The following is a 13,472-nucleotide window of genomic DNA, read 5'->3' on the forward strand; positions in this document are numbered from 1 at the left end:
TTACGTTATCCCGAATAATTTTGGAGTACCCTCCCAGGTAAATTTTGGGGTTATCGTTACAGCTGATTGAGGTTGCGTATCAACCAGAAGTTTTGTCTGGGAGACCCAGAGCTATCAAAATTTAGGGTGATTTTTCTCAAGTTAAGGAGGGACAAGTAAAGCGTTCTTTAATAGTTGAGTTGCCAGGCCTGTAAACCTGTCACTGTCGAGTCGATTCTGGCTCATAACGACCCTGTAGAACAGAGTAGAACTGCCTCGTAGGGTTTCCAAGGAGTGCCTGGTGGATTTGAACTGCTGACCTTTTGGTTTGTAGCCTTAGCTCTTAACCACTATGCCACCAGGCCTATAAAAACAACCAAACCCTTTGCTGTTGAGTGGATTCCAACTCATAGCGACCCTGTAGGATCTCCAAATGCATGCCTCCAAATGGAGGGATCTCTCAGCTGGTGATCTTCAGATTCAGGTTACTCAGATCAGTATCTCGATTTTTCTTCTCTTCAGTGAAGTCAGCAACCCTCACTAAGTTTGTGGATAACTTCCAACATTGCTTTGATTTATATTTAAATCGCTGTCTTAAATTATGTAAATTTTATGGATTTCTGTTGGATTTTCCATATCTCTTAAAAGGCTGTCTGATCCAGTGATCACGTCCCAAAAGCATGCTAATGGAAACTACAAAGGTGTTTAAAGTGCTGCTACCAAGTCTTAACACAGTTAACACAATATTTGCTGTATTTAATGAATGAGATCATGACTTAAATTTAGGTCTTTTCACATCAAGAACATCAAATACACTAAAACACTGGGTTACCAATTAAATGTATGCTGTTAAAATCTGACAGTTACTCTTCTAACTGCTGACATTACCTGTAACATACTCAGAATATTTTCATATCTTGACATGTTCATCTAGAATTTGACTTATGTGAGATAAGCCAATCATGGTGGCAATCACTGGATTCTCCTAGTATCTGTTTTTAATGTTTCTCAGTATGTTAAAAAAAGGATACTTAATTGATTTCTGGAACCATAGTCCCAGCACAATATGAAAAGGCCAATTAATAACTAAGACCACTTATTGAAACACCAATTAAATTCTAAAGAACAGTGAGACCTAAGGTCTGCGTGACCTGTCTCCTGTTGATACCTGGAAGTAATAACAGCAGGGCTTATACATTGTTGATTGGAGCACTGGAGGTGTAGTGGTTAAGAGCTCGGCTGCTAAGCAAAACGTCAGCAGTTCAAATCCACCAGCCGCTCCTTGGAAACCCTGTAGGGCAGTTCTATTCTGTCCTACAGGGTCGCTATGAGTCAGAACCAACTCGGCGGCACCAACAACAACATACATTGTTGATCTACCTGCTTATACACAGTAGAATTTGTGATTTGAGCAGAGAGAGTGCCATCTGTTTAATGAAGAATCCCCTGCTCACGTTAGATACATAGACAGGTAGGTACTAACGCTTTCTCCTTTCTTGCTATCTCTGTTTCTGCGCCTGTAACTAACGCTTACTTTCTGTTTCTAGTAAGTTGCTAGGAGGTGGAATTGAAAGCATGGCAATCACAGAAGCTTTTGGAGGTAGGTAAAACCTTAATATTTTGTTACATGAAATCTATATTTTAAATAAACAATCAGTAGTAAATTTTTTTTTTTTTTTAGTAAATTGTATCTTTTTTGGAACTTATGATGAAATCTCAATTATTACGATACAGGATCAGTCTGGGCTGCAATTAAAATATATATCAGCATTCACAGATGGGTCTCACTGGTATTTTTCATCTTTTTATCTCTGATTCCTATAGAAGAGGACAAATTTTGTTTCTCTCATTCCTTCAAAAGGTAATTGAATAATGAGACTGATCTTATTTCTAGGAAATTCATGTTTCATGAATGTAGAGCAGGTCCTCTCTTCCCTGATTCTTAGAATCTCTACATTCTTTTGAGATTTCTGTATTGATAACCATATCACTGGCAACTAATGACTGTTTTGTTTCTTCCTTCCTAAACTTTATGCCTTTCATTTCTGCTCTTTGTTTCTATCTTTGCGCGCCACCACCACCACCCTGCCACCACCACTCCCATCTCTTTTTTCTTACTAGGATGGCTAAGGCCTCCAAGACAACAACAAATAGAAGTGCTGATAATGGACATCCTTGCCTCCCTTCTGGAGCCCTGGTGGCGTAGTGGTTAAGAGTTTGGCTGCTAACCAAAAGGCTGACAGTTCAAATCCACCAGCTGCTCCTTGGAAACCCTATGGGACAGTTCTACTCTGTCCTATTAGGTCACTATGAGTCAGAATTGACTCAATGACAACAGATTTGGTTTTTTGGTTTTGCTTCCCTTCCACTTTTAAAGGGAATGCTTCCAACAGTTTCCCATTAGAATGATGATGGTGTAGGTTTTTTGTAGATACCCTTTATCCTGTACGGTCGCTATGAGTCGAAATCAACTCGACGGCAACTGGTTTGGTTTGGGGTTTTTTATCATGTTACGGAAGTTCCCTTCTGTACCTGCTTCGCTAAGAACTTTAATCATGAATGAATAATGGATTTTAACAAATGCTTCTTCTATCTTTATTGAGATGATCATTTGGGATCTCTCCTGTATTCTATTATTGTATGGAATGACATTCATATATTTTTAAATGTTAAACCATTTCTGAAATAAACTTAATTTGTCCATGGTTTGTTAGCTGTAGTATCTTTTTTCATACATTTTAGATTTGTATTGCTTATATTCTGCTTAGCATTTTTAGATCCATGTTCATAAATCAGACTGGCTTGTACTTTTTCACCCCTGGTGGCATAGCAGTTAAGAGTTCAGTTGCTAACCAAAAGGTCGACAGTTTGAATTCATCACATGCTCCTTGGAAACCCTATGGGACCCTACTCTGCCCTATAGGGTCACTGTGAGTCAAAATCAACTCAACAGCAAGGGGTTTGGTTTGAGTTTGGTTTATATTGTTCTTTTCTGGTTTTGGTATCAGATTATACTGGCCTCACAGAGATGGGGGGTAGTCCTCTTTTTCTGTTTTCTGCAAGAGTTTGCATAAGTTTGATGAGCTGTTTCTTTGAAAGTTTAGCATAACTTAAAAACAAGTTGAGCCTTGTGTTTTCTTTGTGGGAAGACTTTTTTAAGAAAGGCTATTTTAGTTAAAGGACTATTCAGGCTTTTTATTTCCTCTCATATCAGTTTTCTTAGGGTTTGTTTTCTAGGAATATGCTCATTTGAAGTTTTCATATTTATTGGCATACAGTTGATCCATGTATACTTATTAATCTTTTAATCTTTGCTTTATGTGAAGTATGTCCCTTTTTTCATTTATAATATTGTTTATTATACCTTCTTTCACTTTTCCTTGACCAATTATGGTTTTTCAATTTTATCAGTTTTATCAAAGGACTGGTTTTTCACTTCATAGGTCCCCTCTATTTTATGTTGGCTTTCAATTTTATTGATTTCTCCTCTTTATGATCTTTCTTCTACTTTCTTTGGGTTTATTCTACTAATCTTTTTCTAACTTCTTAAGATAAACACTTACCTCACTGATTTTCAGCTTTTCTTCTTTTCTAAAACAAGCATTTAAATAAGTCTACAGATTTTCCTCAAAGAATCACTTTCACAGAGTCCCACTAGTTTTGATGTTAGTATTGTTGTATCTTTTGGTTCTAAGTATTTTTTAATTCCCGTGGTGATTTCCTCTTTGATCCATGAGTTATTTAGAAGTTTTTTTTTTTTTAATTTCCAAATCTATGGGAATTTTTAATTTATCTTTTTCTTACTAATTTCACACTTGATTTCATTGGGGTTAGTGATAATGTTCCCTGTGTACTTGAGGAAAATATGTATTCTCTAATTGTTGGGTGCAGAATTGTATATATGCATAAATTAGTTCAAGCTCGTTAGCTCTATATCTTTAACAATTTTGTCTTTTTGACATATTAATAATTGAGAGAGGGTGGCTTTATCAATTTCTCTTTGTCATATTATCAACTTCTGCTTTATATGTTTTGAGTCTCTTTTATTTGGTGAATTCAACTTCAGAATTTAATTTCTTCCTAGTAAACAGAGCTTTTTTTTTTTTTTAATAATATATTGTGAATTGAATTATGTCCCCCCCAAAACGTGTTTATCAACTTGGTTAGGCCATGATTCCCAGTATTCTGTGGTTGTCCTCCATTTTGTGGTTGTAATTTTATATTAAAGGGGATTAGGGTGGGATTGTAACACCACCCTTACCCAGGTCTCATCCCTGATCCAATATAAAGGGAGTTTCCCTGTGGAGTGGCCTGCACCACCTTTTTTCTCTCAAGAGATAAAGAGAAACGGAAGCAAGCAGAGAGTTGGGAACCTCATACCACCAAGAAAGCTGCATCAGGAGCAGAACGCGTCCTTTGGAACCAGGGTCCCTGCATCTGAGAAGCTTCTTGACCAGGGGGAGATTGAGGACAGGGACCTTCCTCCAGAGCCAACAAAGAGAGAAAAGAGAGAAAGCCTTTCCCTGGAGCTGACACCCTGAATTTGGACTTGTAACCTACTAGACGGTGAGAGAATAAATTTCTCTTTGTTAAAGCCATCCATTTGCGGTATTTCTGTTATAGCAGCACTAGATAACTAATATATATATTAACCCTCCTACGCGAATGATGGAGCTCTGGTGGCACAGTAGTTAAGAGCTATGGCTGCTAACCAAAAGGTCAGCAGTTCAAATCCACCAGCTGCTCCTGGGAAACCCTATGAGGCAGTTCTACTTTGTCCTATAGGGTCACTATGAGTCAGAATCGACTTGATGGCAATGGGTTTGGTTCTGGTATACCTAATGATGCTTTTATCTTAAGGTCTGTTTGGTCTGATAATAATGAATGATGCCAGGTGTAAGTTAATATATCTCCAGTGTCTTAGTTATCTAGTGCTGCTATAACAGAAGTAACATAAGTGTATGGCTTTAACAAACAGAAATTTATTCTTTCGCAGTTAGGAGGCTAAAAGTCTGAATTCAAGGCACCAGCTCCAAGGGAAGGTTTCTCTCTCTGTTGGCTATGGGGAAAAGTCCTTGTCATCAATCTTCCCTTGGGTCTAGGAGTTTCTCATCACAGAGACCCCAGGTTCAAAGGATTTACTCTGCTCCTGGCCCTTCTTTATTGGTGGTATGAGATCTCTCTCCTCTTTGCTCACTTCTCTCTTTTATGTCTCAAAAGAGATTGACTCAAGATACAACCTAATCCTGTAGATTATGTCCTGTCTCGTTAATACAACTGCCTCTAATCCTGCCTCATTAACATCATACCAAAAAACCAAATCCATTGCCTGCAGGTCGATCTCAACTCATACTGACCCTATAGGACGAGTAGAACTGCCCCATAGGGTTTCCAAGGAGTGGCTGGTGGATTTGAACTGTCAGCCTTTGGTTAGCAGCCAAGCTCTTAACCACTGCACCACCAGGGCTCCCATTAACATCATAAAACCAAAAACCAAACCCAATGCCGTTGAGTCAATTCTGACTCATAGTGACTCTATAGGAGAGAGTAGAACTGCCCCGTAGAGTTTCCAAGGAGCACCTGGCGGATTCAAACTGCCGACCTCCTGGTTAACAGCCGTAGCAGTTAACCACTATGCAACCAGGGTTTCCATTAACATCATAGAGGTTAGGATTTACAATATGTAGGATAATTACATCACATCACCAAGAGGACAGCCTCACAATACTGGGAATCATGGCCTAGCCAAATTGACACACATTTTGGGGGAACACAGTTCAGTCCATAGCACCCAGTACATTTTTTTCTGTGCTTTAGCTTTCAACCTATCCATATCCATATGCTTTAGGTGTGTCTCTTGTAAACAGCAAATGTGTTGTTGTGTCAGATTTTTCAATCCAATCTGATTCTTTCTTGTAATTGGTGAAGGTAATCTGTTCATATTTATTGTGATTGTTAAGACGCTTGGACTTTTCTACTCCCTCACTTTTTGATTTTTATTTGTCCTACTGTGCTTCTTACCCTTTCCTTAGATTGACTGAGGGTTTTTTTGGTTGTTTGTTTCTTTAAATATAATAGTTCTTATTCCTTTTTTCTCCTCTCTTGTTTCAAAAATACACTCTGTTTTCTTTTTGGCATTCACTCTTGAATTTTACCATAAGTATTTTTTTTAACAACTTTACTGAAATATAATTTGGATACCATAAAATTCACTCTTTTAAAGTATACAATTCAGAGGGTTTTAGTATATTCACAGAGTCGTGCTACCATCGTGACTAATTCCAGAACAGTTTCATCACCCCAAAAAGGAATCACATACATGTTAGTAGTCACCCCGTTTCCTCCTCTCGCTCCCCAGTGCTAGACAACCATTAATCTATTTTCTGTTTCTAAAGATCTGCCTCTTCTGGAAATTTCATATACACAGAATCATACAAAATGTGGTCTTTTGTGACTGTCTTCTTTCATTTAGCATAACATTTTCAAGGTTCATCATGTTGTAGCATATGGTATAATACATATTTAAAGTCTAAAGTTAAACCCCCTCTTAAACCCCCTCTTAAACCCCCTCTTAAATAGTGTAAAGGATTTGGAACACTGTCCTCCAGATTTACATGGTATTGTCCAATATTTTGTTGTTGTTGTTAGTTGCCGTCAAGTCAATTCCGACTTATGGTGATCCCATGTGTGCAGAGCAGAACTGCCCCATGGGGTTTTCAAGGCTGTGACCTTTCAGAAGCAGATCGTCAGGCCTGTCTTCCAAGGTGCTTCTGGTGGATTCAAACCACCAACTTTCGGCTACTAGTTGAAGACTTAATCGTTTGTGCCACTCAGGGACTCCTTGTCCAATATTTTAGTTCTTCCTTTTTCTTTAAGGAAAAAAAAAAAAGATACCCATTTTTGTTATGGAGAATTTCCAATGTACAGAAAAATAGAAATCATAGTATAATGAACCCCTGAGTACTCCATGACCCAGACCCAACAATCATCAATTCATAGTCAATGTTGACCGATTGACATCCATTTCATCCCTTCCACATTATTGTGAATCCAATCCCAGACATTATTTCATCGATAAACATTTGGTATGTATCTCAAAAATATACAGCTCTTTTTAAAAACGTAACCTCAATACAGCATACCCACTGCTGTCAAGTCAATTCTGACTCATAACGAATCTATAGAGTAGAATTGCCCCATAAGGTTTCCATGGCTGTAATTCTTCATGGAAGCAGACTGCCACATTTTTTTCCTGCAGAGAAGCTGGTAGGTTCGAACTACCGACCTTTTAGTTAACACCCAAGTGCTTTAACCATTGCACACCAGAGCTCGAATACAACATACCTCAAACAAATGAACAGTTCCTTAATATCTTCCAAATATCAAGTTAGTGCTTAAATTTACATTTGTAAATGTTATTCTTTTTTTAGAGTTTATTTTAGTAAGAAAATTAAGTACATATATTTGCAATTACTTTATATCTTTTAAATAATTTTAATCTATACCTTCCTCCTTCATCTCTCTTTCTCTTTTTTTTCCTTGCAATTTATCTGTTGAGAAAACTGGATTGTTTGCCCTGTAGTTTCCCACAGTCAGGATTTTTCAGATTACATACCTGTGGTGTCATTTTACATGTTCCTCTGTCCTCATAAAAAAAATAGTTTCTATAAATTGGTAGTTGGATCTAGAAATCATGATCAGATTTAGGTTTCTCTTTCTTCTTAACCTTACCAATTAAGCATTATTATATATTACCATCATTATTTTTTACTGGCAATGTTTGTTTGCATCCTGACACATTTTTACCATTTTATTGCTTACCATCCCTTCTTATACTGCAGTATTATTCTGGGATCATTTGCCTTTAGAAATATTTTTAAAAGTTTCTTAATAGCAAACTCTCTTAGTTTTCACTTACCTGAAGTTGTCTTTATTTCATTCTTGTTCCTGAAAGATAATTTTGCTAGGTAGACAATTCTAGTTAGCTAGATTGGTAGTTATTCTAGATAGCTATTTGTCTCTCAGAGCTGAGAAGATATTATTCTATTTTGGATATTCATTTTTGCTGTTGAAAGTCTGCTTTCCTTTTAATTGTCATTCCAGTGTAGGTAGCCGGTCCTTTCTCTCTGGCTACTTTATTTTGATCTTGCTGTACTGCACTCTCACTGATGGTATATATCTAAGCATGAATTTCTTTTTTTTTTTTTAATCCTATTTGGAAGATATGATGCTTATTAGACCTATTAAAAAAAAAAAAAAAAACCTCATTGCCGTCCAGTTGATTCTGACTCATAGCGACCCTGTAGGACAGAGCAGTACTGCCCCATAGGGTTTCCAAGGAGCAGCTGGTGGATTCAAACTGCTGACCTTTTGGTTAGCAGCCAGCAGCTGAGCGCTTAGTCACTGTACCATTAGACCTATGGAGCTGTGTTTTTCAGCAGTCTGGAAATTTTACCACCATTGTCTCTTTATGTGTGGCCTCTCCTTCAATTTCTTTATTCTTTCTCCGTGGGTTTCCTGTTAGACCTCTGTTATGCCATCTCATTGTAGCTTCAGTATCTTTTAAGTTCTTTTTTATATTTTTCATCTCCTTTACTTTCTGTGCTACATTCTGAGTAATTTCTTCATCTAAATCTTCTAGTTCATTATTTCTCTTTTCAGCTGTGTCTATTTAATTCATCGATTGAGTTTTTTATTTCAATAATTATATTTTTCATTTCTAGGCATTCCATTTGTCATTTTTTCAAGGACTATTAGTTCACTCCTAATTAAACTGTATAATCCTTTTATTTAAAAAATCATTTTTAGGATTTTATCCAATTTTTTTCATCAATTCACACATAATTATGTTACTGCATCAGACAACCCCAGTATTTGCAGTCCTTGGGAAATACATCTGGTTTTCGATATTTCTGTTGACCCTCAGTGTTAGTGAATTATCTTCTCATATATTTATTGATTTTTCTACTTTATTGCTTAATTTTAACGTGTGGGAGTTCAATGGGCCTAAACTGGTGAGTGAGGAAGTTTTCTTGCAGAGAGAATTTGCTTCTGCTGCTAACCATCTAAGATTACTTCAGCTTCCCCTTGAAGATCTCAGTTTAGTAGGGGAGCCTGGGACTCTCCTTCCTAGGGTGATGTCTTAAACTCTATATGACTATTCCTAAGGAAAACTTAAACTAATTTTTATCCAAAGGACAGGTCTATGAAAAAATACCTTAAATTTATTTTTTACTGCTGGTATTCATACATATGGAATCCATTTTTGACACAAGACGTACCTTATAAGTGAGATTTGACAGTTGGAAAAGAAAACCAGTGATATTCTAAGGCCATATTTTATTTTTATAAAAATATCTAAAAATCAGCTATGCATGCTTTCTTATTATTTTCTCTATATTTCACAGAATTTCGTACTGGAAAAACCCAGCTCTCTCATACTCTCTGTGGTAAGGATACGTAACAACCATAATAATAATTACAATAGCAATAATCATAGCTGTCATTTACCATACATCTGCTGTGTGCCTGGTACTTCATATAATCTCATGTGATCTGAACAAACTTGCAAGGAAACTGAAGTTCAGAGAGGTTAAGTAAACAGTCCATAGTTACACAGATAGCTACCAGAGCAGTTCTTTGAATGTGTAATATCAGAGGTGATGTTGTGTATGCTAGACTATGAACTCCTGAGTGGAAGTATGGAGGAGGTATATGGGTATTTGTGTGTATTCGAGGGGAGAAGGATCGATTGTCTCCGTTTTTCCCATTTCTTCTTTTCTATATCCTTTTTACAAGAATGCCACAAAATCTGTTGAGGACTAGAATTCTTTACTTTCCATGGATTAGGATTGGCTCTAAGAACAACTTAAAAACAAATTTTTCTAAATCAAATAAACAATAATATCTCATTTTTCACTACTTTGCATGTTTTGACCCAAGTAGAAGGCGTGTGGCAAAGTGGTTAAGAAGGGGATTCTGGAATCAAAGTGCCTGGTTCCGGTCATGGCTTTGCCATGAACAGCTGTGTGACCTTGGGCAAGTTGCTTTACCGCTTTAATTTTTCCCATCAGAAAAATAGGATTAGTAATAATGCCAAACCTTAGAGTTCTTTTGAAAAGTAAATGAAATAATGCATGTACCTGATACAGAGTAACTCCCTTGTAAAGTCAATGCATTTTTAAATTTAACATACATCGAAAAAAAAAAAAGGTTACTTAAATGACTTGTATAGCGTAAATTCTATTTGTGATTATTTCTTACAGGCAGAAAGTTAGTACTATTTAAATTCTACTTCCATTCTTTGGGAGAACTAACTTTCATGACTATCTCTCATTGTGAGAGATATTGAAATCCTTTGTTGAGTTACTCCCATGCTGGCAGAATACTTACAACTTCACCACTGAAATTCACCACTGGTAATATGAAAATATAGCATGCTGTTTAGAATCTAAGGTATCATGATTCTTTGCTAAATTTTCTAAAGAGTAGCAACTGCATAAATTCCATGTTAATTTATATATTCATTTATACGAAGTTTATTCACTCCTATTAATATTAATTAATTTTTAATTGCTCCCTAGTGACAGCTCAACTTCCAGGAGCAGGTGGCTACCAAGGAGGAAAGATTATCTTCATTGATACAGAAAATACTTTGTAACCTTTTTATTTAAACAAGCTGCTAGTCCAGTAGTGATAATAGTAATGTTACTACAGAGGAGAGTTTGTTTGAAATATATCATTCTAGTAACCTTCCCATAAACCAACAATAACGAGGAAAGACAGGAAAATAATCACTGGTCAAGTTCTTGACTCTTTATTTAATAATGTTTCACTTTTCCAAATGGGTTTGGTATAAAACTGACAAAAGGAATACATGAGATTAAATTATATCTTATTCATTTTTTTAATAGACCTTATATTTTAGAGAAAGGATCCCTGGTGGCACAACAGTTAAGCACTCAGCCATTAACCAAAATGTTGGAGATTTGAACCCACCCAGTGGCTCCATGGGAGAAAGACCTGGCACTCTGTTCCTGTAAAGATTACAGCCTAAAAAATCCTACGAGACAGTTCACTTTGTCACACGGGGTCATTATGAGTCAAAAATCGACTCCAAGGGACTCAACAGCAACATACTTTAGAGCAGTTTTAGATTTACAGAAAATTTATGCAGAGAGTTCCCATATACTCCTTCCCACTACACATTGTTTCTCCTAACATCTTGCTTCCTTGTGGGACATTTGTTGTAACTGATGAACCAATGTTGATACATTAGTATTCACTAAGGTCCTTAGTTCATATTAGGGTTCCTTCTTGGTGTTGTACAGTCCTATGGGTTTTGACAAATACATAATGTCATGTGTCTACTTTTATAGTATCATGCAGAATAGTTTCACTCCCCTAAAAATGCCGTGTGCCCTACCTATTCATCCCTTACCACTCCCTCTGAACCCCTGACAACCACTGATCCTTTTACTGTCTCTATAGTTTTGCCTTTTCCAGAATGTCAGATAGTTGGATTCATATAGTACGTGATTTCTTGAGACTGGCTTCTTTCACTTAGCAATATACATTTAAAGTTTCTCTATATTTTATCTTCAGTCCTCTTATTTCTTCAAAGATTTTGCTTAATAGTTAGAAGATTTTTTTCCTTACTCAAATTCACGGCCCCACATGAAGGGGAAGGCATGAAGCAAAGACCAAAAGCACAGAAGAGAAATGGGTAGAACCTGTTTGGATAACAGAATTGCAGTGTAAGTGAGGTATAAGGTCTTCCTAGAATGCAAGGCTGGTAAGGTGATTTGGGTCTTAGACATGAAGGGCTTTGAGACCAGATGGTGGGTGAAAATTGAATACTTTTGTAATATTCTAGACAAGTAGTGAGAACCTAATCTAGGTTGGAAGCAGTAGGAATAAAAAGAAAAGGACAAGCAATATTAGGAAGGAAAAGTGAGAGGACTTGATGATTGTATTTGGTAGACAAAGAAGAGTTGTGAGAAACCCCGCTCAGATTTTTTGTCTAGATAGACACTGGAAAAATAGTGATGCTAATGACAGAATTAGGAAGTTCATATTTCAGAGAAAAATTGATGTTTCATTCTAATGTGTTGAATTTGAGGTACAGGAGAGACCCAGATGGCAGTTGGAAATGTCAGAAAGAGTAGGCCCATAGGAATGGATGAAATAGCCAGGGAGGAAGAGAGCTTACCAAAAAGAAGGGAGGGGAACGGAGAACATAACTTTGGGGTATGCCCACAGAGGCAGAAAAAATAGGAGGACATCAGGTTGTAGAAGACAAGCAAAGGGAAAATTTCAAGAAGAGAAGAGTGGTCAGAAATAGAGATGTTGAAGGTTTGAAGGTACAGACTGAGAAACATCACTGAAGTTGGAAATTAAAAGTTCAGAGAGAGTGAGATCATAGAAGCTTGTTACACACAAGCATTAAGGAAGTCAGGCGCTGTGTAGCTGACCAGTGAACAGAATAGTAGTTTCAGGAGATATCAGGTTCGGAGGAAAGGGAAGACCATTGACAACCTTATCTCTCCAATCACATTATCCACTATTACCACTATTAGAGGCAATGAGGTCAGTCTGTTCTAATCAGTTATCATTGCCTCTGAACAATGCTTTGTTATAAAATTTGAGAACAGCAGTTATTATTTAGATTATGAAGATTCTTATCTTCTTTGTTCACTGGTTTCTTGCACTCCGAATCTTCTTTCCTGTACTTTTGTTTTGCTGGAGTACCTATTCAAGTAATTCTTTCAGAAAAGCACTCCAGGTGGTAAATTTTGAGCCCTGGCATGTCAGAAAATATCTTTATTCTCTCATTCTGGAATGCTAAATTGGCCAGTTATAGAGAAATTTGCATGGTATTTCTATCCTATTGGGTCATTGCTCCCTCTACCCCCACCTTATTTAAAAAAACCACAAAAATCATACAAATCCTTTAAGACTCTCAGTTCAAGGCCTGCCTTTTTAAATCTTTCCTAATTACCTAAATTAGAAAGGCTTATCTTCCCCAATTTTCTCTTACAGAATTTACTATCTAAAATACTCGTGTGAAAGAAAAACAACAGAGCACAGCTCACAGAAGACTTTGGAAATGCTGGGCATGGGAAGGCTCTGAGGAACATTCTAACTTGGGGCAGGAAGGTGGAATGTTATACAGGCCTTTAGCAAGAGGGGCTCAGCTGGGATTCTGCTGGTTTTCGAAATAGTTGGTCTATGGTTCTCGGAAGAGGGAGGAATTATTCTTGCAGATTAACAGCATTTTGGATTTTATCAAGAAGGACAGAGAGCAACAGTTAGGGGCTAAGTCAAACGCAGGAGGCAATGGGAAGAACTGCTGTAGGGGCAAGGATATTGGAGGGCCGCATGGAACATTCTCATTCCTTCAGGGTCTCACGCTTAAACTGCTGTCTCTTGATAGTTTTCTGTTTATATGTTTATATTTTGTCTCCTTAGTAAAAGGAGCCCTGGTGGCACAG

The 13,472-nt window shown here is 37.1% G+C and overlaps 1 protein-coding gene across 1 annotated transcript in view; it reads left to right on the plus strand.

Annotated features, from left to right (window-relative positions):
• The window catches only part of DMC1 (DNA meiotic recombinase 1), a 54,040-nt gene that overhangs the window by 14,718 nt on the left and 25,850 nt on the right, over positions 1 to 13,472 (plus strand). Inside the window, exons 5-7 of the mRNA XM_064283540.1 lie at positions 1,527 to 1,579; positions 9,387 to 9,428; positions 10,563 to 10,635. Coding sequence (XP_064139610.1) covers positions 1,527 to 1,579; positions 9,387 to 9,428; positions 10,563 to 10,635 — 168 coding nt within the window. The remainder of the gene's footprint in view (positions 1 to 1,526; positions 1,580 to 9,386; positions 9,429 to 10,562; positions 10,636 to 13,472) is intronic.

This window comes from Loxodonta africana, chromosome 4 (assembly GCF_030014295.1).
Source record: "Loxodonta africana isolate mLoxAfr1 chromosome 4, mLoxAfr1.hap2, whole genome shotgun sequence".
In the NCBI taxonomy this organism is placed as follows: domain Eukaryota; kingdom Metazoa; phylum Chordata; class Mammalia; order Proboscidea; family Elephantidae; genus Loxodonta; species Loxodonta africana.